Source organism: Telopea speciosissima, chromosome 4, assembly GCF_018873765.1.
Source record: "Telopea speciosissima isolate NSW1024214 ecotype Mountain lineage chromosome 4, Tspe_v1, whole genome shotgun sequence".
Taxonomy (NCBI): Eukaryota; Viridiplantae; Streptophyta; class Magnoliopsida; order Proteales; family Proteaceae; genus Telopea; species Telopea speciosissima.
Genome location: NC_057919.1, coordinates 51,094,560 through 51,121,187, shown reverse-complemented (window position 1 = coordinate 51,121,187; position 26,628 = coordinate 51,094,560). Strand labels below are relative to the sequence as shown.

General features: G+C 40.3%; 1 protein-coding gene across 1 annotated transcript in view; it reads right to left on the bottom strand.

Moving 5' to 3' along the window:
• The window catches only part of LOC122659382 (ethanolamine-phosphate cytidylyltransferase-like), a gene marked incomplete at its 5' end in the record, with an annotated part of 30,059 nt that extends 17,616 nt beyond the window's left edge, over positions 1-12,443 (bottom strand). The window contains 2 exons of the mRNA XM_043854494.1: positions 11,880-12,058; positions 12,191-12,443. Of these exons, the coding sequence (XP_043710429.1) occupies positions 11,880-12,058; positions 12,191-12,443 (432 nt within the window). The remainder of the gene's footprint in view (positions 1-11,879; positions 12,059-12,190) is intronic.
• Between the last annotated feature and the right edge of the window lie 14,185 nt (positions 12,444-26,628).

The following is a 26,628-nucleotide window of genomic DNA, read 5'->3' as shown; positions in this document are numbered from 1 at the left end:
TGTATCAAATCCTGCAAAAAATCATCCATATGAAACAGGGTGATCGGAGCATATCTGACTACTATAACACTGTAATTAGCTTGTGGGAGGAATATGATCACCACGGTAATCTCCAACTATCCAATTCTGAGGATGAGGCCAAGGTTCACAGGAACGAAGAAAAGGAAAGGATTCCTATTCTACTTGGTGGTCTTAACCCAGAGTTTGAGCCACTTCGCTTGCCAATCTTAGGGAGGTCTCCTCTCCCATCACTGGATGAAGTGTGTAGCTACTTGCAGAGTGAGGAGACTAGAAGAGGATCCATGGACACTACACCATCACTGGAGAGATCTGCTCTCGTTTCTAGTTCCCAACGAGACCAAAGAGGTGGAGGGAGAGGTAAAGACAGATTTAAATGTGACCATTGTGGCATGTAGGGGCACACTAAGGACAGGTGTTGGGCCCTTCATGGGCAGCCTCCTAGTGGGCGTGGTGGATCATCTGGTACCCGAGGTGGTAGGATCGTGGGAGCTCGAGCCCATTCTGTGACAGCTGATACAAAGTCACCTGGACCACAGCCTGATCCTGATTCTCTCTCCAGAGAAGATATTGCAGCACTAAGTTGGATGATGTCCTGACTTGGTCAGTCTTCTACTGCTCCTGCAGCATAAGACTTAGCCTCAGCCTTGCAGGCCTCTACATTTGCCCCCTTCACTGCTCCCACTTGGGTCGTTGACTCGTGTGCCACAGACCATATGACTGGTATGTCTCAGTGTTATGACTCTTCTTCTATGTGCTCCGGTAAAGATAAGGTTAGAGTTGTCGATGGTTCTCTTTCCTCTATCTCTGGTAAGGGCAATGTCTGAGTCACTTCTTCCCTTTCTCTTGATTCTGTACTTCATGTTTCCAATTTTGCCACTAACCTGTTATCTGTCAGTCATTTAACCAAGTCCTTGAACTGTTGTGTCACTTTCTTTCCTTCTCATTGTCTCTTTCAGGATTTGGTGACGAAGAGGGTTATTGGCAGGGGACGTGAGGAGAAAGGACTCTACCTTCTGGAGCCCCAGCCACCTGTTTTGCCTGCTGCTCAGTCCTATGTTTGTGGCCAGACTGATAGGAGTACTGTGGATCTATTATCATGATAGGGATAAGATGTGCGACAATGTTTAGCAAATATACATGGTTCACACTGAAAAACATGAGAAGAAGAAAAAGAAGTAAACAAGACATGTATAGGGGGCTCCAACAGTTTTTTATTGATCATGGCATTATCCACCAAATTGCATGTGTTGATACACCTCAACAGAATGGCGTGGTTGAAAGAAAAAACCGCCATCTGTTGGAGGTCACTAGAAGTCTTCTTTTTAGCATTTATTTTCCCAAGACTTTTTGGCTGATGCACTCCGTGTTGCTGCCTTTCTCATTAATAGGATGCCATCTCTGGTACTTGGCTCCAAATCCCCTCTGGGAACTTTGCTACCTCAGACATCTGCCTTTCCTCTTCGTCCTAAGGTATTTGGGTGTGTCTGCTATGTCCATGTCAATAAATCAGCTAGGACTAAGCTTGATCCCAAGGCCCTCAAGTGCCTCTTCCTTGGTTATTCATCTTCTACCAAGGGGTATAAGTGCTATCATCCCGCTTCCCGACGGCGCTTTCTCTTCAAAGATGTCACTTTCTTTGAGTCCATACCCTTCACTTCTTCACTCGTTCTCATCAGCATCCTCTTCAGAGGGAGAATAAGAGGAATGAAGAGTGATCAAGGGGCTGTTGTTGACAGTGGTAAGGAGAAGGATTACCACATTCAGTACCAAAAAGGTGCATGTTTGAAGAGTACAGGAAAGAAGACCTGCCAAGAGCCCTCTTTGGAGCCACATCCTGAGCTTCGTCCTCCTCAGTTAAGTAATCTTCCTTCTGATTTAGATCTCCCAATTGCTACTAGAAAGGGAAAAAAAGCTTGCACTAATCCTATTGCCCAGTTTGTTTCCTATGATGCTATCTCCCCTACAGGTCTTGCCTTTACCACTGCTCTCTCATCTGCCACTATTCTCAACAATCTTACTGAGGCTATATCTGACCCGAAATGGAAGAAGGCCATGTCAGAGGAAATGATGGCTCCTGAGAAGAATGGTACATGGACTCTTGTTGATCTTCCCAGGGGGAGAGTTCCAGTTGAATGCAGGTGAGTCTATACAATCAAGTACCGATCAGATGATACAGTGGACAGATACAAGGCTTGGTTGGTAGCCAAGGGGTATAGTCAAGTTTATGGTATTGATTACCAAGAGACTTTTGCTCTTGTGCCCAAGCACAATTCAATCAGAGTCCTCCTATCAGCGGCAGCCAACAAAGAATGGCCATTGTATCAGTTAGATGTGAAAAATGCTTTTCTTCATGGTGATCTAGAAGAGGAGGTGTATATGCAACCTCCACCTGGTTTCAAGTCTCCTTCAGCATAAGGGAAAGTGTGTCTCCTCAAGAAGGCACTTTATGGTCTCAAACAGTCACCAAAGCTTGGTTTGCGAGGTTTCGACAGGCCATTCTAAGGAATGGATATTCCCAGAGTCAGGCTTACAACACCTTGTTTATCCGGAGAGGAAATGGTACAGTCATTGCTCTTATTGTTTATGTGGAAGATATTGTTGTTACTGGGAATGACAAAGATGAGTTATAGAGGTTAAAATCTTACCTAACCAAACAGTTTGAAATTAAGGATCTTGGACTTTTAAAATATTTCTTGGGGATGAAGTATCAAGATCAATGAAGGGCATCAATATTTGCCAGCGGAAGTTTGTTCTGGACCTATTGAAAGAGACAGGAATGTTGGGATGTAAACTAGCCAACTCCCCAATTGATCAGAATCACAAACTTAGTGAAAACTGGTTCTCCTCTTATAGATGCAGGGAAATACCAGAGGCTGGTTGGGAAATTGATCTACCTCTTCTTGACTCAGCTAGACATCAGTTATGCAATTGGAATGGTGAGTCAATTCATGCATGCTCCCAAAAGTGGACACCTTGATGTTGTCTATCACATCATCAGGTACCTAAAATCCTCTCCAGGAAAAGGCTTTCTATATGCTAAACATAGTCACTTGAGGATAGAGGGTTACACTGATGCAGATTGGGCTGGTTCTATTTCTGATAGACGATCTACTTCCGGTTACTGTACCATTGTGGGTGGGAACCTTATTACATGGAGGAGTAAGAAACAATCAGTTGTAGCTAGATCTAGTGCAAAGGCTGAATTTAGGACCATGGCTCTGTTATCTTTTAGAGTGCAAGAAGGAGAAGAGATGAAAACTGAAGAGAGCAGCCACGGTTTTGGTTTGGTGTGTTATGTCTCAAAACAAGAGACTAACATGCTTATATTGAAAAGAATATATAATTACACTCAGGCCCTTGGCCTTATACAAATGACACATAAAGTACATAAAACAGGGGTTATGTACATATATACCCCTGATACAACTATTCTTAACACTCCCCCTCAAGCTGGGTGGCATATGTCATACATACCCAGCTTGTCTAACATAAAACTGAAGTGATGAGAACTAAGTCATTTGGTGAAGATGTCTACCACTTGTTCATTTGTCTTCACAAAAGGAGTACAAATAGTCTTAGATTCTATCTTCTCCTTGATATAATGTCTATCAACCCCAACATGCTTTGTCCTGTCATGTTGAACTGGATTGTGAGTAATACTTATTGCTGCCTTGTTATCGCAGTAGAGACTCGTAGGCTCAGTTGTCTCAAACCCCAATTCTTGAACAACTTTCTTCAACCACAAGCTTTCACACACACCATGAGCCATGGCTCTAAACTCTACTTCAGCACTTGACCTTGCTACCACAGGTTGCTTCTTACTTCTCCAGGTGACAAAGTTTCCCCCAACAAAAGTACAGTATCCAGAGGTGGACCTTCTATCAGAAATAGACCCGGCCCAATCAACATCTGTATAAACTTCGATTCTCAAGTGACCATTCCTAGAGAAGAGAAGACCCTTTCCAGGACATGACTTCAAATACCGAAGGATCCTGTAAACTGCATCAAGATGTCCCACCTTAGGTGCATGCATAAACTAACTCACCACTCCAACAGCATAGGTTATGTCAAGTCTAGTGAGGGAGAAATAGATTAGCTTGCCTACTAATCTCTGATATTTTTCAGCATCCACAAGAGGTTCACCACAATCCTCCCCTAGTTTGTGATTCTGCTCAATAGGGGAGGAGATTGGTTTGCATCCTAAGTAGCCTGTCTCTGTAAGTAGATCAAGAACAAACTTCCTTTGGCAAACATTGATCCCTTGCTTGGATCTTGAAACTTGAATCCCCAGAAAATACTTCAATGGACCGAGATCTTTGATCTCAAATTGCTGAGCCAAATAAAACTTAAGTTTTAAGATTTCAGCTTCACTGTTTCCCGTGACCACAATGTCATCAACATAAACACTGAGAGCTGTAATAGTGCTGCCCTTCCTTTATATAAACAAAGTGTGATCAGCTTGACTTTGAGTATCCCCATTTTGTAGGAGGGCTTGTCTAAACCTCTCAAACCAAGCCTTGGGAGACTGTTTGAGTCCATAGAGAGCCTTCCTAAGTCGACACACTTTCCCATTGTCACCAGGATGCTTGAACCCAGGAGGAGAGTGCATATATACTTCTTCTTCTAGGTCACCATGTAAGAATGCATTCTTTACATCAAGCTGGTACAATGGCCAATTAAGATTTGCAACCATTGAGAGAAGTACACGAATGGAGTTATGCTTGGCCACCGGAGCAAAGGTTTCCTGATAGTCAATGCCATACGCCTGTGTACAACCCTTGGCAACAAGTCTTGCCTTATACCTCTCCACAGTACCATCAGATTTGAACTTGACTGTGAATACCCATCTGCATCCAACAGGGATTCTCCCTTTAGGGAGTTCAACAAGGTCCCAAGTGTGATTCTTCTCAAGAGCCAACATTTCTGTGTTCATTGCTTCTCTCCATTTTGGATCTACCATAGCCTCTGCTACATTCTTGGGAATAGAGATGGATGAGATAGCCACAGTGAAGGCTATACCTGTAAGGGAGATAGAATCATAGGAAACAAACTTGGCAATGCGATTAGTACATGCCCGAGTTCCCTTACGGTGAGCAATAGGAAGATCTAAGTCTGAGGATGTAGAAGTAGAGGAAGGTATACCTGTCTCGATGAATGGAGGCTCAGGATGAGGAGATGAAGAAGGATTTTGGCAGGTCTTCTTTATAGGAAGCCATGAAGAAGGATTTCTCTTGTCCTTCGTATACACCAGTAGCTCCCCCTGTTCTCTGTTCTCCTGTGCACTAGGAGGCTCCCCCTCAACAACAGTATCCACAGAGGGTTCCCCCTCAACAACAGTATCCACAGAATTTTTCTTTCCTTTGTCAATTTGAAAAGGGGAAACAGGGACAAGAGAGGGGAAAGGAAATGAAACAAACTCGGGAACCTCTTCACCCTCAACACCACCACCAAGAGATGAACACTCCCCCTGAAGAGGTGACTGAAAAAACGGTATGGTTTCAAAGAAATGGACATCTTTGGAGAGAAGGCACCGACGAGTAGGAGGATGATAGCATTTATACCCTTTGGAGGTGGAGGAATACCCAAGAAAGATGCACTTTAGAGCCTTAGGATCCAATTTAGTGCGGGCAGATTTGCTAATGTGTACATAGCATATACAACCAAACACCCTTGGAGGAAGAGAAAAAGAAGAAGACCTTAAGGGTAGAACATCAAGAGGAACCTTGAAGTTCAAGACACTAGAAGGCATGTGATTAATAAGAAAGACAGCAGTGACTAGGGCATCAGACCAAAAGGTTTTTGGAACATGCATGGTAAACCAAAGGGATCTACCCACTTCAAGGAGATGGCGATTTTTCCTCTCAGCCACCCCATTTTGCTGTGGGGTATCAACACAGGCCACCTCATGAATAATGCCATGGTCAGAAAAAAAGGTTTCCAAACCACTATACATATACTCCCCACCTTTGTCAGAGCGGACAATTTGGATCCGAGTGTGAAATTGGGTATACACTAACTCATAAAAAAATTTAAATGCAACATAGACATCACTCTTATGTTTCAAAAGGTAAACCCAAGTAACCCGAGAATAGTCATCAATGAAAGAAACAGAGTAGCGGAAGCCATGCAAAGAGGTAACAGGGGAAGGTCCCCAAACATCAGTATGAATAAGATGAAAAAGTGAAGCAGATCTATTTCCAGTAGATGGATAAACTGTTTTCCGACTTTTGGCAAATAGTCAAGGTTCACAATAAAAAACATGAGTGACAGGAAAAGAAGTAAATAAATGTGGCAACAATTTCCTCATAATAGAAAAGGAAGGGTGCCCCAAACGACGATGCCAAAGCAAAATATCCTCCTGAGTACCTCCACCTTCTTGCCCACAAACATAGGACTGAGCTTGCACAACAGGGGAAGCACCAATCTCCAAAACATACAAGCCGTTAGCTTCACGACCACTGCCAATCACCCTCCTCGTCACCAAATCTTGAAAGAGACAATGGGTAGGAAAGAAGGTGACAAAGCAGTTCAAAGATTTAGTCAATTGGCTAACTGAAAGAAGCTTAGTGGCAAAGTTGGGAACATGAAAGACAGACTTCAAGGGTAAAAGTAGAGCAACCTGGATATCTCCCTTACCAGAAATAGAAGAAAAGGAGCCATCAGCAATTTTTACCTTATCTTTCCCAAAACAAACAGAATAGGAGTTATACAGCTGAGACCTACCAGTCATATGAGCCATGGCACCTGAGTCAATAACCCAAGGTGTAGTACCGGAGGAGGAAGAGGCCTACAGTGCAGTGGATGTAGGAGTAGCAGAGGAACCATCCAGATGGGCCACAATCCGGCGAAATGCAGCAATGTCTTCTTTGGAAAGAGAGGATGGATCAGATTCAAGGACTCCAACATGAGCCTTAGGTCCCTTCTTCCGCTGCCCTTTCAGTCCCCCAAAGGAACCAGAAGGAGGCTTCCCATGGAGATCCCAACAATAGTCCTTCGTATGCCCAGATTTGCCACAATGGTCACATAAGAAGCGGCCCTTCGCAGCTCCCTTAGTGGAGTCCTTAGGGGTGGAAGAAACCAGAGCAGAGTGCTCAACAGTGGGAGCAGTCCCCATGGCACCCCTACGGGTCTCCTCACTCTGTAGATATCCACACACCTCCTCCAGTGAGGGAAGACTTGGGCGGCCAAGGATTTGTACCCTAAGAGGTTCAAAATCAGAATTAAGGCCTCTAAGGAGAAATAAGACCCTCTCTTTCTCAAACAACCGGTACACTTTGACCTCATCATCAGGACACAACTGAAGATCTCTACAGTGATCATACTCCTCCCACAGGCCCACAACAAGGCTATAGTAGTCAGAGATGCTTCTATCACCCTGGCGCAGGCTAACAATCTGTTGGAGAAGTTGGTACACCTTTGTAGAGTCCCCAACTCGATCAAAAATACGGGCCACACTGTCCCAAATGTGTTTGGCAGTCTCCTTGCCCATAAATCTTCTTCCAATCTCAGGCTTCATTGAGAAAAAAAAGCCAGGCCATCATAAGAGAATTCTCAGTGTCCCATTTGGAGTATCCTTGGTCGGTAGGGAGGGGAGCCTTAATGCTGCCATTGATGTATCCCATCTTCCCCATACACTAAAGAATCAATTTCATGGATCGGGACCAATCCAAATAGTTGTGGTTCTCAAGCTTGGCAATAGGAAGTTGGATATTGGGGCTCTCAAAGGAAGAAGGGAGAGAAGGAGCTGTTTCCACAAGGGGCAAGGGTGTTTCAACATTTTTCTCACCCATATTTGATCTTAAATCAACCACTTAGAAGATGTACACAGCAGCACTTCAAGCAAACAGATTTCTCTCAAAACAGTAGCACAAAACAGGGCAAACAATAGCCAAAAAAAGGCTAGAAACACTTGTAGATCTTCAGAAAATACTCAAACAGCAGCGGAGTAAAGATGAGTAATGCTCCTTACCAAAAAACGATGCAAATGAACCATAAACAATGGCCAAACAAGGTTCTATTGAAGAAGCAGTGCGATCTAGACTCTAGTAGCGAAATTCTAGCGAAACAGCCAAACCGAGATCTCTTGTGGATGGATGGATGCTTGCAGAAGGCTTAAGAGGAGCCAAGGAGATCAAAGAGGACCCCCAAACGAAACTAAAGCACTCCATTTAGTTTCCAAACAAGAGAGAAACAAGTTGGAGAAGATAACCTAACCAGACCTTCGAACAGCAGCAGCAACCAAGTGAAAGAAAACCTTCTTCACTCCCCAAACTTCCTTCGAACACTTGCAAACAGCAGGATCAATGCTCTGATACCATGTTATCTTTTAGAGTGCAAGAAGGAGAAGAGAAGAAAACTGAAGAGAGCAGCCACGGTTTTGGTTTGGTGTGTTATGTCTCAAAACAAGAGACTAACATGCTTATATTGAAAAGAATATATAATTACACTCAGGCCCTTGGCCTTATACAAATGACACATAAAGTACATAAAATAGGGATTATGTACATATATACCCCTGATACAACTATTCTTAACAGGCTCATGGGGTGTGTGAACTTATATGGCTGAGGCGATTGGTTCAAGAATTGGGGTTTGAGTGTGAGGGACCTATGCGGCTCTACTGTGATAACAAGGCTGCTATAAGTATTGCTCATAACCCTGTTCAACATGATCGAACAAAGCACATTGAAGTTGATAGGAAGCTGGATTCAGATTGCATTTGTACTCCATTTGTGCAGACCGGTGATCAATTGGCAGACATTTTCACTAAGGGCCTTATCCCTAACCAGTTCAGTACTCTTCTATGCAAGCTGGGAATGTATGACATTTATTCTCCAGCTTGAAGAGTGTTGGAGTTTATGTGCTTTATTCCCTTTTTATCTTTTACCTCCTTAAGGAGTCCTATGTAATTTCCTAAGATTATTAGTGAAGTAAATATAGGAGTTAGGAGAGGTTTCTCTCTAACTCACAATTTCTCTCTCATCCCTTCTTGTTCTCTTCTTCATCTTCTTCTTCTCCCTTTCAAAGCTCTCACTACCTCTTTCTTGTTAGAATCAATCTATACCTAGTTTCTAACTAGTTATTCATATGAACCAACAACAACAAAAAACTCAGCCTTATCCCAACTTAATGGGTTCGGCTACATGGATCCAAACAAAACAAAGTAGGGAAAACTACAGTGTAAATATGAAAAAAAAAGGGAATGAAGAGATGGGGAATGAGATGAGAAATCAAAAATGGAAAATGACACGTGAAAGATATAAAATAAATAGAAACATAAAATATAAAGGATGAAAGTAAGAGGAAAAAGGCACAGCCCAACAAGTCAAGAGAATCTCAGCTAAATGGGGTCTGCTACATGGATCCTTGCCCTCCAATAGGCTCTATCCGAGGCTATACCTAGTAAAAGACCTAGACTATGCATGTCTTTCCTCACAACTTCTCCTATGGTCATTTTAGGTCTGGCTCTTTTAGCTCCTTCAATCGGAATCATATCACTCCTCCTTACTGGGGCTTTCCTAGGCCTCCAATGAATATGACCATACCACCTCAAACGACTCTCTTGGAGCTTGTCATTGATTGGGGCAACTTCCAAGTCAGCTCTAATACGTTCATTCTGTATTTTATCCTTCCTAGTTTTTCCGCACATCCATCTTAACATCCTCATCTCTGCTACACATAGCTTCTCAATATGGCACTTCTTAACTGCCCAACATTCTTCCCCTTACAGTATAGCGGGGCGTACAACAGTCCTATAAAACTTTTCTTTAAGCTTTAAAGGAATACGTCGGTAACACATTTCGGATGCACCTCTCCATTTCATCCATCCCACTTTAATTCTCTATGAAACATCATCCTCTATGTCACCTTCTTTATTTATGATTGACCCCAAATATCCAAAATAGTTGCTTTACGGTATCTCTCTTTCCTCAATTCGCACCATGTCGGTATCCATCATAATGTGGCTAAAATTACACAGCATATACTCCGTCTTCGTTCTACTAATCTTAAAGCCTCTTGCTTCCAAGGTTGATATCCATAACTCTAACTTAGAGCTAATCCCTTCTTTTGTCTCATCCACCAAAACGATATCATCAGCAAAGAGCATACACCATGGGAACTCATCTTGAATGCTTTTGGTTAGATCGTCCATGATAAGCGCAAAAAGATAAGGGCTTAAGGCTGATCCCTAATATAACCCAATCGAAATTGGGAATTCCTTGCCCTAACCTCCCCCAGATCTCACACTAGTCACCATGCCCTCATATATATCTTTAATTGCATCCACATATCTACTCGACACCCCTCTCTTCACTAGAACATGCCGGATTAAATCTCTAGGGACTCGGTCATAGGCTTTTTCCAGGTAAATAAAGACCATATGGAGATCCTTTTTGCTATCTCTATATCTTTCCATCAGCCTCCTCAATAAGTAGATAGCTTCTGTCGTGAATCTACACCCTGGCATAAAGCCAAATTGGTTCACCGAGATATGAATCTCTCTTCTTAAACGGGCTTTAATAACCTTCTCCCAAAGTTTCATAGTGTGACTCATTAGCTTTATGCTTCTATAGTTATTGCAACTTCGAATATCACCTTTATTTTTATAGATTGGGAGTACAATGCTTCTCCATTCATGTGGCATTTTCCTTGTCTCCATAATCATGTTAAACAAATTAGTTAACCAATACACCCCACAACTTCCTAGAATTTTCCACACTTCTATTGGGATCTCATCTGGGCATGGTGTCTTGCCTGTTTTCATATTTCTTAAGGCTTCTTTAACTTCAACTGCGCTAACCTTTTTTACATATCTATGACGTATGGTGTCTTGATGAATAATCTAATCGTCCAGATCATTATTACTCACCCTATCTCCAGTTAGAAGGTTACAAATATACTCATCCCAAGAACAATCTTAAATATTTAAAAATTACTAAAAAAATTGTTTGTTTCCGAGTTCCCACTCTTCCTATTTTGGGGGTTTGCCTAGTCCGAAAGTTCATGTTAGTGCTGGATTCTGAAACTTGGACCCACAACCATGAAACATGGGTTTGTGGGACCTTGGCACTTGTGAGGGTTGTCAGAGCACTCATGAATACTCAAAAGGATTAAGCATGAATTTTCATAACCAAGATTCATGTATAGTGTGTGTGTAGGGTGGGTGGGTGTTCCAATGTATGAAGGAAAACACATTAGCAGATATATTAAATCAGAAGGAAAATTAACATGTAATATCAAGACACAGGAAGGGTGATGGTGGAGGTTAAATGGATAACCCCATGTGTTGCACATATCAAAGTGGGTGGAGTAACCAAAACAGGTCCTAGTTGGAGTGGGGTTTTTAAAATCTGACACAAAGAATTGTTATAACCATGGTTCCTAGATTCTCATGAGAAGCTTCTAGTCTTCTTTTGCAGAAAATATTGAAATTGGTAGTTTTCTTGAAGCCTTTCGACATTAGAAATAGAATTAAAACATTCTATTGGTCCTTTGCTACACTACTTTCTTTGGAGTTGACTTTTTATAATCTAGACAGTATTGATATGGTTTTCAGACCCTGTTCCATTTTCTGCTAGGTAATTTGACTGTAGTTTTCAGACCTGTGAGAAGCGAGGGAATGTTTCAGTTTCCAAGGGTTAAGACAGAGTTGGAGTAGGATCATGTAAAACCCACCACCCCACACAACCCCTTTGTCATTACTATTTGGAAATGCAGAACATGATCAGACCTATAAGTAGAGCTGCAAGGATGTAAAGATTTAGTATTATATTGTCTAGGATCTTTCTTCCCATTGAGTCATTTAAATCGTTTAGTGACTGTATATGGTAAAATGGTTATAGAAAACCAGATTATACCTTCCCATTTGAAAATTGTACAAATCGTCGAGATGTAGGGAGAAAGTGAGATATTTGGGCTCCATTTGGTGAACTTTCCTTGGTTGGAGTGATATTCATATCATGAAACAGTCCAGGCAAAGATGGACTATCGCAACCATCACCAACTTTTGTATCCCTCATTGAAGAAAGTATCCTTCCTGAAAACAAGTGTTACCAGGTGAGGTGCAGTACCAAAATAGAAAGTTTTGGAATGTAAATGTATAGAACATAAGTAATAATACACAATAAGAGACCGAAAAGTGAAGGTCAAAATAAGAGAATTGTAGTGCCTACAATATCAGTATTTGAGACGCCTTCAGTGCAATTAATCTGCTTGTAACGGCCTGCTTTCTTTGCCAGAGTATAAGCATTAGTTCCATTTGGAAGTAGGCAAGGATCATCACCATGTACAATATAGTCAATCTTATGTTCATTGAATAGATTATCCATGAATTCCTTAGTAATCGCGTATGGAGCATTGGCATTGACTTCATCTACCCACTTCAGACCACTAACAAGAAGAAGCCTAGAAAGAATCACAAATTAGATCACAAGAAGTAAGGCTCTCTTTGGTATAGTTTATATTTGTATTTATGACCTATTTATGAAAAATCATTTGTGATATAAATTATGGACCAGAAATAATAACCGTTTGGATACCACTAGACATAATAGATTACACAACGAGAAATAAGTTTGGCATGCTTATGTGCAGAATATATTAAAAAACCATGTAACCTTTATTGAAATCTATAGCATATTTGAACAAAGGATTCCTCACCATTCTCATCCCCAACACCAACACCAACCCTAAACCCAACCACACTCCCACTTCTCTTGAACTTTCTACACACACACAACATGGAGTACAATGAGAAATAGCTTTATCACTACCAAGAGAACCTTGTGGCAGATCATGTGGATGGGTGAGTAGTCATACATGTCACAGTTGGAAAAGGAATACCATAACTTGTTTGCACTTCAGAGTTCAAACCTACGAGTTGATTGAGGATCCTGTCTATGTTCAGTCTCTCTCATCGTATGGCCATGAAGCCATGTGAAGTAAGTGCTATTACATGAGATAGGTGTAGATAACCTAGGACCTGTAACCAGTAACTTGAGAGAGAAGAGAAGATGGAAGAAGAATTGATTGTAATGCTTGAGTTATTTAATTGATTAGGTAAGCCCCTCTATTTATAATAGAGGGGAAATTACAATAGAAAGGGGAACTCCTAATCAGATTAGGAATTCCTAATCATGATAGGATTCCCAGTTACAATAGGAAAAGAACTAGAACTAACTCAAACTGAAACTAAGACTAACAACTCACAGTAGAATTAGGACTTGACATAATTAGAAACTAGGACTCCAACTAGAACTAGGAAAATAGAAGATACACATATCAACCAAATTACTGTTCATATGAACAGTGTCACATAAACAGTACTTCAACACTCCCCCTCAAGCTGGATTATACAAATAAGTAAAAAAAGAAGATCCAGCTTGAACTAAAAGGAAAAAAAGAACTCCATAATAATGCTAACACTCCCCCTCAAGTTGGCGCATACAATGTACTAATGCCCAACTTGAACAAAATGGGAAAAAACTAAGGTGCAGCAAAATCCAGCTTGACATATGAATGCAGCTCCCAAATAAACTTTCAAGAACTTGAAAAAATAGATCTTCAAAACTTGGACATACATGATCAGCAAACCGGTACTGGAATGTCTTCCAAAAAAGGCAGCTTTCAACGATCTTCAATAGCTATCCAGTGATGAATCTCAAATTCTCATAGTGACATAGAATCTTGAAGTGAAATAACTAGAGCAGCAAGTAGCGAAAACAAACTGAATCAAGTAGCGGAAAAAAACTGTATCAACCCAATCGAAAGTCCTCAAATAGGCAACAACCAAATATCTTCAATATTTCAATACTTCAATCTCCCCCTTACGGCAAACTCAACCCAATAACAAAGTAGATATCCATTGGCAATGGTGAAAACTCTGATCTTCTATGCTTTGGACCAAGTGTTCCTGCAAATTCTGCTTCTACAATGTCTGCAGATGTATTGTACATAATCCCCCCTTCACGTGTAGTACACGTGGACATAACAGAGATAATGTAAAAGATAGGGCAAAAACATAATATTCCAGAATTTTCTAAAAGTGCTACGGGTAATTAAAAAGGAAGGAATGGTAAAATTATAATTTACCAGAAGTTTCCAAAGGTGTTATGGGTAAATACCAAAGGTATGGGATATGAAAGGAATTATTGAAATGGAATGGAGTTGGAAAAAGGATGGCATGGCTGTAATTTGGTGGAAATCCACTTTGAAATACAATCCAAGCCAAAGGGCAAACTGGTGATAAACCAGAATGTTCAAGGGTCAATTGGGTAGGCAAATAGGGGAATGGTAGAACTGTAAATAACACAAAGTTGAAAAAGGGATGGCCTTTTGGTAAATATGGTGAACAGAATTGGATTCCTTTGAAAGAAACAAAGAAGGCCATAGGGTCAAGGAGTAAATAAGTTCACAAGTAAGGGTAAAGCTGGAAACTCAAATAAGGTAATGATGGCACATGATGACATGAAAATTTGAAGAATGGCTTAAGTGGAATAAAGAGAGAAAGGAAGGGTAATATATGAAACTAAATAAAGTAATGATGACATAGGGTACTATTGTAGTAGTTGTCTTCACGTGAAACAAAGGGGTATTAATGGAAATCCAAAATAAAGCTAACCAAGATGAAGAGATATCGTGGGCAGAAGGTCTTCTTCAACCTCACGACACAAACAAAGGTGGAGAAAGTCACGGAACCAGACCTGGTTCGAAGGGAATATCGCAACAAATAGGGCTTTTTCAACCTGAAATATTGGGTAATACTTCGTAATCTTCAGGCCTCTTCTACTGTGAGAGAAGGAAGCATAGTCACCTTCAACCTTTGGCCACATCCGAAACCAGAAACGAAACCAGACTTGACTTCGAAGAAGAAAATTTCCTCACCTTTGATCTGTTCGATCCTAAATTTTAGGCAAGGCTTTGTAACACGTAGGCCTCTCAAGATCACCCAAGGACAGTCCCTGATTTTAGGTATTATGCCGACAAAGTGTGGCTGAAACAAGTTGGGGCGATAATCTGAGAACCAGACCTGATTTGGTTTCGATTCTCACTGTAGGAGCATCAACAGGAGCCAAGATTCTAGAATTTCAGTCGCCCTTTGGGAGAGAACAACCACACAAAGTAGCAACAGATCAATTCAGCAAATCGATATCTGTTCTTCAAAAAACCAGAATGGAAACCCCTGCAAGATGGAGAAGAAAAAAAAACCTGCAACTGAATCTGGCAGTAGCAGTGGTATCGTAGTAGCGGCAGCATATCATATACCCAACAAGGAATAAAACTCCTCGAATAAAAACAGCGGCAAACAAGAACCAGATCTGAAACTGGCCAGGAAAAAGAGCTGTTCCCAATAATAACCTTGATCGATCTCCAAGGAATCTTCAAACAGAACAACAATCGATTCCAAAAAAACACACTGCAGAAAATAGATCTCCAAAAAGGCAGATCAAAACCTGAGCAAATCAAATCAGCAACTCAAGTGTTAAAATATATATATATATATATGTACAGTACATCTGCAGACATTGTAGAAGCAGAACTTGCAGCACCATCTCCAACCTCCAGCGTGAATCAGAGGCGGAAGTATTGTCTTCAACCTCTGGACTCAACAAACACCAGACCACAAAAGCAAATACCATCTCGCAGAAAAAAATCGAGTGAAGGAGAACATGAATCGACCAACCAGAAAAAACTTAGTTCGATCAGCAGAAAAAATAGCAGATAGAGATTTAATCCAATCTCACAAACCAGCTGGCAGAATGGCCCCAAACTGTAATCGAGTTACTCTCTCTGGTAGTCCAAAATATCCTCCAAAAGGCAGCTCAAGAAGATGAGCCAATGATGAGATCGATAGAGGACAGGTTTTTTATTTTTGGACAAAACCCAAATCGCAAGAAGGTTGCTGATGTGATAGATCTACAAGAAACTGAGGCATATTCCAAGAAGACACCTTCAACTCCATCAATCGAAGCAATCGAACCAGTCAGAAGAAAATTTTCAACATCCCAAACCAGCAGGAACCTTCGACATAGCCGAGAAACAACAATAAGGTTCCCCAGACAAAGAACACCGCCAACAGAAAATTGCAGGTGGATGTTCCACCTTTGAACCAGTCCTCAAAAAGGAACAGCGGCAAGCAACCAACACATAAACAAGGCTTGATAAAAGCCATAAAACCAATCACATAGCCAAACAAAACTAGCTTCGAACTTTAAATCGACAGCCATAGCAACAGAAATCAAACAAAAAACTGAATATCTATAAACATGCAGCAGCGGTGACAGTAGCTGCTCACCATACCAGAGACCTTACATGACTCTCAAACCGGAAAGGCGATAATAACTCAGGGTAACTTCAGACCATGAGCTCTGATACCATGTAGAAAACCTAGTTCTTCTCCTTCTTCTTCTTCTTCGATGAACTAGGGTTTCTTTCTAAAAACAAGAAACCCTAAACGACTCTCAAAACGGCAATCTTAGAGAGAATTAGTCACAGGTAACCTGGCTTTGATACCATGTAGATAACCTAGGACCTGTAACCAATAACTTGAGAGAGAAGAGAAGATGGAAGAAGAATTGATTGTAATGCTTGAGTTATTTAATTGATAGGTAAGCCCCTCTATTTATAATAGAGGGGAAATTACAATAGAAAGGGAAACTCCTAATCAGATTAGGAATTCCTAATCATGATTACAATAGAAAGGGAAACTCTTAATCAGATTAGGAATTCCTAATCATGATAGGATTCCAAGTTACAATAGGAAAAGAACTAGAACTAACAACTAACTGAAACTAAGACTAACAACTCACAGTAGAATTAGGACTTGACATAATTAGAAAATAGGACTCCAACTAGGACTAGGAAAATAGAAGATACACATATCAACCAAATCACTGTTCACGTGAACAGTGTCACATGAACAGTACTTCAACACTCTCCCTCAAGCTGGATTATACAAATATGTAAAAAAAGAAGATCCAGCTTGAACTAAAAGAAAAAAAAGAACTCCATAATAATGCTAACAATAGGTTTACCTTTAATCAGATCTTTGGCAACTTAGACATAAGGGGTTTGTAGATTTTATCATTGTAAGTGATTGGGTGATGGGTTCTTTGGACCAAATGGGTCTCACATGTCTGCAAAACCTGGAATGGGTTGACATGTTTCAATGGAGCAACCACACCTTATGGTAACACTTACACACATGGTAGCCAAATGGGGGAAGAGTCCTAAATTCTCTTAATATTTTATAACCGCAAAACTTGGTATTAATAATGTCATCCAAAGAATGAAAAACACAAGTCCATCAATAATAGTCTTCAACAAAACCATACTGAACAATTACATAAAAAAGAAAATACACACATTATTTTCATCATCACTCTTGATAAGCTTCTTCAATCTGATCTGCTATTTGTCGTTGATATGTGTTCCATTGTTATTGTTGCGTACCACCTACCACATTCACAACACTCCCAACCTCGTTATCATCACTAACGCCGTCTTCAACTCATTGCAAGTATGTGAGAGGCCTCATCTTACTGATGTACATATAGCAGAGCCTACTCCTAATCAAGTGAGCAAATTTTGACAGGCTATCAGAGTTTGAAGTTAACCACTTACAATAAAAATCCCATAAAACACAAGTATTTTCTCTTTGAAAGCTGGCCATGAACTGAAACTAAAAGCAAGTAGCAATGATTATTGGTTAATCATTCCTTGATCAGTCATTGTATCCAAAATCCAATAGAGGATGTGGGTTGGGTAGGGACAGAGACTTTGCCTTGGTTCGGTTATCCAGTCTAACCCACTAATAATTGCAACACCAACAAATGATAAGTACCAAATGCTATAGGCATTCATGCTTCATCACCAAACATACCCATACCATGCTAGAGGCATCTCAGTTTTGAGAAAATACAAAAAGACAGTTTCAATGTAACAATACATCTGACAAATGCCAAGGACCATACATTTTTCAGTGGTGAACACAGCTATATCCAAGCATCTCATATTTTAGAGAACCAAAAAAGGCTGCAAACAAGAGCACATCCAAGAAGATGACCAATTCATGCAACAAAAGGACTTGCATTTTCCAAAATACTGCTACATTGAATACCTTGTCTATGAATCATAGTTCGAGAACTCGCGAGATCTCGCCGAGTTTCTTGGTTTTTGAACAAACCGAGACGATACTGCCTGCGAGTCTCAAAAGTGCAAAATCTCGCCGAGATCTCGGATCTCGGTTCGGGTCTTGGTTTCGACCCATTTTTTAACCCACCTACCACTTAAATACCTCACCTAACTCGACAGAACTCGACATATCTCGGCGAGATCTCGGGTCCAGATCTCGGGTTGACCCATCTAGTATGTATTTACCTAACTCGACGAAAAAAAAAAAAATGCACCAACTCGGCGAGATCTCGACTCAACTCGGTTTTTCCAAGAGCCAAGTTGGTCCTGAGACCCGAGTTTTAGTACCTTGCTATGAATCCATGTTGGACTTCCACATACTTTTCAATCTAATTTCATATTATTTATAAGGAAGGTGCCACATCTGACAGCGTTTTGATTCCCATATCCATGCCATTTTTACCTAATGAGATACATCCTGGAACTCAACATAACGACTAGTAAAAAGCCCTCCTGAAAAGGAAGGAAAGCAATGCGTCTCAAACCCCAAACGAAAACATCACTCCTGAAAATAAAAGGTGTTGGGAGTCATGATATCTCAAACCACCAAATCTAGGGATCCTAAGCCAATAAAGCCTTCCACAAAACTGATCTGGGGTTATTTGACAGATTTTAGGCTTGTACTCTGCTTTCCCCCATCTAACAGCATTTGCAAGAAATTCTTTTTTTTTTAAATTAACAAAGAATGATCTGGGATGGGGGTTGGTTGATTTGGTTGTTGATGGACATGAAGGAATAGCTGATGGGGTCTCCCAAAGTTCCTCACCATACCATTTTCCGGTACAATTTTGTTTGTGTTTGATTACATGGATTTTTTTTTTCTTTATCCATTTAGGTCCATCTATCAATTCTTCAGGGTTGGATATTGGGATCCTGATGCAGAGCTAAGAGTGTATTCAAGGAAGAAGAAGAAGAATAAGGCAGCAGCCACGATTTTGAGAAGGCTGCTGCTGGGTTCTATTGGGTTCTTTATGTTTTAATTTTTGGGTCATGTAATGAACCAATGAACTGGCTGGTTCAGTTGGTCTAGTTTATGTCATGGTCAAGATTTGTGGACCAAGTTATTTGTCTAGAATGTTTACATTCTAATTTCAATGTAAGAAGTTAGTTTCTATTTTCATAGTTTGTAAGTTGTCAACAATTAGTAGGTCACATCAGTTTAGAAACTGATTGTGTTTTGTAACCCAAGTAAAGGGCCAAAGTTCGGAGTTTCTAGTTTTTGGAACTTTCTAATCTTGAGTCCTTACTATTTTGTTTTAATAAAGTCTATAAAAACAACCCAGGAGGGTAAGCAGCCCACGATTTTGATTCTCAACATTGCTGTCAAGCTTATTTACTTCTGCTGAAGTATTTTCCTTGGTGTTTGATCCATGGAGGAAGGAGCTGGTGTATGATCTGGCTGACTCCTTGCGATGGGAAGCCCAGGAGCTCACACTTTGCTGCTGTTCTTCATCCCCTACAAGCTATCTAGCCATTGGAAGACTACTCTTCATCAACCGAGACACCTTTACAGCTGCCCCCTTGCTGCTGTGCCCTGGTTTGTGCCTGTTTTGTTTTACTTTCTAATTTCATCACCCGCTTCTTCTGCCCAATCCAGTCATCACCTTCCTTCAATCCTTTGAGCACATATTCCCCTACCTAAGGCCCCCACTCGTCCCACTTTCATCCCATTCTGACCAGCAGATTGTCTGCTACAACAATTCTCCCCAAACCCCTTCAAAACCCTAATTCTTAGCCTGCTACTCAAATCGGCAGAGGAGAAACCCTGCTGCAGATTTGTTTTTCTTGATCCCTTGACCTCCCTACTGTCCCAGACCTATTCCTTTACTTTAAACCTAACCCTAGACCTTGCCTTAACCTACCCAATCATTCAAGCCATATCCCCATCGAGCTGAACCATTCCCTGTATTTCAGCTCCTGTTTTGGGACTGATTGAATCTTCAATCCTGTCCTACATTAGATCCCCTCCCCCCCCCCCCCCCCCCAAAAAAAAAAGACTAGAAAGTTGTTTTTTTTTTTTTTTTTTTTTTTTGATGAAGCAAAGAAAACTATATAAATATAGCAGGTTAGAGAGTTCCAGGTGGCGGAAAAGGAGTAGTTGTCTCCTTCTCCGGTAAGTAGTGAAAAATAATGTTCATAAAATTGTTTGAGACTTCAGCTATATGCAAAAAGAGGGGTAGGAAAAGCCACGAGATGTTGGCAGCATCTGGATTGGTGAACCACAAGAATAACTCCTTATCTTGCAACCAGACATGATGGAGAACAATCCCCTCTTGTCGAGATTCCTTCCAACCCTGCAGTAACCCATAAAGAGCTGCTGTAGTTGACTCCTGTACATTGATACAACCTGCATCGGTGACAAAACTGTTGCCATCTATCAAAAGGTTAAATGTCCACTTGGCTAAATTAAGTTCTGGTTCAATGAGGCCTGCGACCATTACACCAGTCATGTGGGTCATAGTGTTAGTAGGATACCATAAAGTCAGAGGATGAGAAGAACTGGAAGTTAAACAAGATGGAGATAAAGATGGTGGGCAGATCCATAGATCATTAGCCCACTTAATAACATTGTTTATAACAACCACAGGGTCTGCCTTAGCAGCCTGCATTAGAACCTTGTTCCTTACATACCAAAGAAAATAACAAGTGATGACAAAAATAGAAAAAAACCAAATGAGAGATTGCTTGTCCATAGCCAACGATGCATGAAGAGAAGTGCAGAGATTGAGGAAGGATGAGCTTGAGAGATGATCAGTTCTTAGTCCAGGCGGACCAGAAGCCCAAATACGTTTAGACCAATCACACGCAAGGAATAAATGCCAGATCGATTCATCACTATTGCCACAAAGAACACATGATGAGTCGATAGTGATCCATTTGGCAATGGTAGCCCTGACAGGGAGCCCTGCATTCAAGAGACGCCAAAAAAAAACTTTAAATCGCGGATGTAACTTAAGTTTCCAAATAAACCTCCACCATTTAGTAATCTGAGGCTTCTGAGGTGGGAATTTTTTTATTATTATGCTTCTTTATCATTGATTTTGACATAATATGTTTTGATGCTATTGTGGTGTTCATTTTTTTTAGGCTTTATTTTACGACAGTGAAGTTGGGGTCTCCTCCTAAGGAATTCTATATGCAGCTTGATACTAAATTTTGTCAATAAAGAGAGTGGACAAGCAGACTCAGTATTTGGGGTCTCCTCCTAAGTACTTGTGTGGAACTCAATCTAAGGTTTCTTTCAAACTGTTTTAACATCCACATAACCAGTCAGCTCTCAGGAAAAATGATAGTGATCAGCTGGGCTTTGGGGCCTTGGATTTGGAAACCAAGCTGATCAGCTCTTTGGGGACTTCGATTGGGAAAGGAAGATAATCAGATATTACTAAAGCAATTGGATTCAAGTTAGTGGCGCCGGAAGGATAATTAGTTCAATAATACTTCTTTATTTTTTACTAGGGGTGTCAATCGATCTGTTAAGTCTGTTTTGGTTGGGCTGAATAGGCTTCAGGGTGAGAACGGGTGAATCCGAAACCAAACCAATCTGGGAAAGTTTGGTTTCGGTCTGGTTTGGGTTCGGTTTATATATATATACTAGCAAACATGCACTTGCATATGTATGTGTGACCATATGATCTTATGCTCGGGGAGAAAGAAATATGAGGGAGGAAAATTATGGAAAAAGGGAGTCAAGAAGCTTTTTCAAATATAGAAAGATTTCCAATAAAAAATACCATAGGAATTGTGCAAAAAAAAAATAATAACACAATAAGAAGAACAAAACACTTAATAACATCACAACAAAAGCATAACAACATAAATTGACAATAAAATTATAAAAAGAATCATTAAAAACTTTAAATAAAATAAGAGAATGTAGTATTGAATCTTTAAACAACCACGAGATAAAGTCTGAAAAATAACTTAGCAGAAATTAAATATCACAACATTCCTTACTTATTTACCATGGGATATCATACATTTTAAGTTTACATCTCTTTTTATGTTAAGTAAATATCACAAAAGTGAGAGTTTCAAAACACACACACACACAGATGCAATACTGAATATTGGAGGCAGAGCAAGAAAACATGACAAGACCAAAGGGTGAGTACGTGTATGTGATACTTAATGACAAAGAAAGATGGAATATAAGGTGATAGTAGTCAAGGAAAAGTTTTGCCACAAAGCATGCATTCGTGCTTTTATATAATAGTATGATAGATATATATATATATAATCTTGAATTTTATATTACTAGGAGAATTTGAATTACACTCTTGATATACAGGACTCTTGAAGAAAGCTTGAAGAAAACTATTCACTTACGGGTTTACTTGAAGGAAACTTGAAACCTGAGATAAAGGCTTAAACTTGTAGTTACAGACTTGACGAACACTTGATGAAACTTAGTTACAGCTTGGAGAACACTTGATGAATTACACTTGAAGAAAATAAAATTAAAAACCTGAAATAACTGGGTGTAAGAACTTGAAGAGCTGAGCTACAAGCATCTTGCGTGCTTCTATTTTCCTCCTCGAGAGATTCTCCTCCTCTTCTTGGAGAAGACCAAGGGTTTCATAGAGCTTTGGAGGCTTTGGATGCTTCACTTTTCCACTGAAAGCAAACCTTATCTTGAAGGAATCTTTGGCAGGGCGAAGAAGCATGTGGTCGTGGGCCCGAGTCTTGACTTTGGAGGCGGGGACGCCGAAAGTAGTCTTGGTCCGTAGTGCTACGATAAAAAGTCATTTTTACTATTCACCACTTTGTTGGTAGAACTTGGAATCTTTGAGAAGATACTTCAAAAACCGCACCGAGGCATTCCACGTGCCGAGACACTGTTTTCCTCATTGGTTTGGTTTAGATGGTTCACTGTATTTGAATGGGCCCAGTGGTGGCTTGACTATCTAGGACCGAGAGATAGTAACCGGGACACGACTTTTGATACAGACCACGTGTCGATTCTTGAGCCATTTTTATGATGTCGTCATGGTGACGATTCTCCAAAATCGGGGTTTGGAGACTAACCCTATGGGCTTAACGGCCCACTTTTCGGAAGTTTGGCTCATGGACCTTGGTGGACCTTGTTGAAGAGAGTTGTTGGTTGTAAGGTCCAGTCCATCATCCGGGTCTTGAGCATATTGGCCTTCATGAAGGTGGGGGTCAATGGACCCAACACTTGAGCTGGTTTCTTCTTTTTCTTCTTGATGTCGAGGGCAGCCAGTGGGCCTCGATCTCGCTTGTTTGGCTTTTAGCTTGGGCGTCTCATTCTTGGACTTGTCCGATCCTTGATGAGGGCCACTTGAGGTTTAGCTTTGTGAGGATTGGATAAGGGCCTCGGGGTGCACCTTCTTAGATCACACTTGTCCCACCACTTGACTACGAAGTTTCTTACTAGAAAAGGGATAGAGCAATCGGGGCCCTCAGATTGTCCAATTGCATATTCCCAATATATGATCCACGCCAGACGGCAATGGATAAAGAATCTTAGGAGATCTGGCTGTTCAGGGATTTGTTTGGTGTGCTGGCAAAAAATGCTTAGAGCATCGAACACTTGATCCGGCAGGATGTCATTAATTGGCCCATAGGCGGCCCACCAACGAGGGAACCAATTTGGAATTGGGCTTGAGAACTTGAAGTCGAAACAAAAGAACCAGGAATGTTGGTTCTTACTATTTTGGAACAGGAAAGCATGGTGCCAAGCATCCATGTAGTCAAAATAGTGATATTCCTGGGCAGTTTTGAGAGAACCTTTTTGTAGACAGGGGATGTGTACCCCAATCCTTGGGCCGATAATTTGTAAAATGGTTCTTGAAGTATGGGTAACCAAGTTTGGTTCATTTTTGTCGAAATTTTGTTTGATACGGATGGAATCAGTATCAACGAGGATAAACTCATAGAACTCTTGGCCTTTTGAACTATTTGGGGAATAGAAATCCCACCTTGGAAAAAAGCCCTTCGCGCTATTTCCACGGAGTGTTGCGACCTTTGGTGGCTGGTCATACAAGGGCAAAAATGTCTTGATAAGCTTGTTTGAGGACATACCGACTCTTAGGTAAGTTTTGGGAAGAAAGCTGGTTTGGACACTGTTGTGGAGGAACTTGGCCTAGAGAGCTTTGGGATGACCTTGTGTTAGGAACTATTTGAGTGGGTGACTAGCCACGACTTGGGTGAAGGGAATACTTTCAACTATTGTTTTGGAGGGGGACACTTTGACTAGTTGACTTGAAGCGATTGGTTTAGCATAGGAACCTTTTGATTTTATACTTGGTTTGGGGGCTCCTTTGGAGCCATGATACAGAAATTGTTTTAGGACCTGCTAGAATTCACGGGTCAAGAAATCGGGAATTGAATTCATTTCTCCTTTTATGTAAGTTATGTCAAAATCAAAACTCGATAAAAGGGCTTGCCATCTTGCAAAAATCTGTTTTGAAGCAATATTTTGAACATCATTTTTTAAAACTTGTTTTGCTGTACTGCAATCAACTCTTACTAAAATTTTTTTGTTTAGAAGATCACTTTGAAATTTTTGGATGCAAAAAACTACTGAAAGGATTTCTTTTTTAATGGTACTGTAATTTTGCTGGGCTAGGTTCCAAACTCCTGAAGCAAACTGGACTAATTGTTCTTTATCATCTTGGACTTGTTTAAGAATGCCTCCGTATCCAAGTTCAGAGGCATCAGTTTCAACAATTTTGAAGAGTGCAGGATCTGCAAGTTTTAAACATGGGATTTCCTTGACTAATTTTTTAATATCTTGAACTGCTTTGGTATGGTTTGAAATCCATGGACTTGGTTTTTTCTTGAGCCTAGAGTAAAGATCTTTACATAATTGGCTAATTTGAGGAATGAAATCTCTGACATAATTTAGGCTTCCTAGGAACCTCTGTAATTGTTTTTTGTCTAGGATTTGGTTAGGGAATTTATCAGCAAAAGCTATAGATCTTTCTATTGGGATGACTTGGTTCTGGTAAATGTAATGACCTAAAAATCTAACCTTGGTCTGGAATAACTCCATCTTTTTCTGGGAAAGAACTAATCCACTAGTTTTCATGGTGTGGAAGAAGCTCCTAAGAAGCTTGAAATGTTGTTCAATAGACTTGGAGAATACTAGAACATCATCAATATAGACTATTATGAACTGGCCAAATGGGTTTAGGATGTCGTTCATAATATTTTGAAATTCACTAGGGGCATTTTTTAAACCAAAAGGTATTACGTTCCATTCGTAATGACCAAATGGTGTGGTGAAGGCTGTTTTATAGCGGTCTTCTTTATGAATTTGGATTTGCCAGTATCCAGACTTGAGGTCAAACTTTGAAAAAATTGTAGCTTGATAAAGCCTCTGGAGTAACTCTTTTTTATTTGGTATAGGATATCTGATCCATTGCAAAGCTTCATTTAAAGGCTTGTAGTTTATGACAAGTCTGGGCGTCCCTCTTTCTATTTCAGCGTTCTTATTAACGTAGAAAGCGGCCAGACTCAGGTGACTTGCTTTTCTTGATTAAATTTTTATCAAGAAGGTCTTGAATTTCCCTTTTACATATTTCTTGTAGTTCTTGGGTCATTTGAATAGGTCTGGCTTTTGTAGGGATGTCCTTATCCGAAAAACTTGGTTCATAGGGAAGATGGACAATATGCCTACGTCTGCGCAAGGCATCGAAAACTCGAACGAGTTCTTTTTCAATTTGGGCCTTGGTGTTAGAAATTTGTTTTTGAACTGTTCTTTCTTGGAGTTTCGTTCAATTGTCCTATGGTTAACTTCTTGTTTTAGATATTGCGAGATGTTTTTGTTTACTTTGAATTTGACTTATAGTTGATTGTTCAAATGGCTCTTGTTTTGAGCAGTCTATTTCTTTGGTTTTGCTTGTTCAAAAAATTGGAAATGGACTTGTTTACCTAGGATAGTTGTTGTAATTCCTTGATCCGAAAGCAGTGAAGGGTTTTATGAGTTCTAAGAAAGGTTGTCCTAGAATAACTTGATGTTAAGGTCCTTTACTAATATGAATATTTGTTTTAGACAAACTCCTTGGTTGCGAGATGTGAGCGTCGATAATTTATAATTTACGTTTAGTCTTGAGCCATTTGCTCCTGTTAATTTTTGAGTTGTCTTTTCAAAATACTTGGGTTGGGACTAACCCTTCTTGTATGCAATTCATTTGGGCTCCCGAGTCAACCAGGGCTATGGTGCTTGATCTTATGGGTGAGGATATGACAATAGTAATATTGACATACCACTGTTGGCATTTGACTTTGTTAATAATATCAACAAAATCTTCATTATTGTTTGGTAAAGTTTGTATCTTGTTGTCTCCTACTTCTTCTACCTCTAATTCGATCTTTTCTTGAAACTTCTTTAAACTTGCTATGTCTGCTTTTATATTTTTGATTTCAGTCTTTAAATCATTTGTAGTA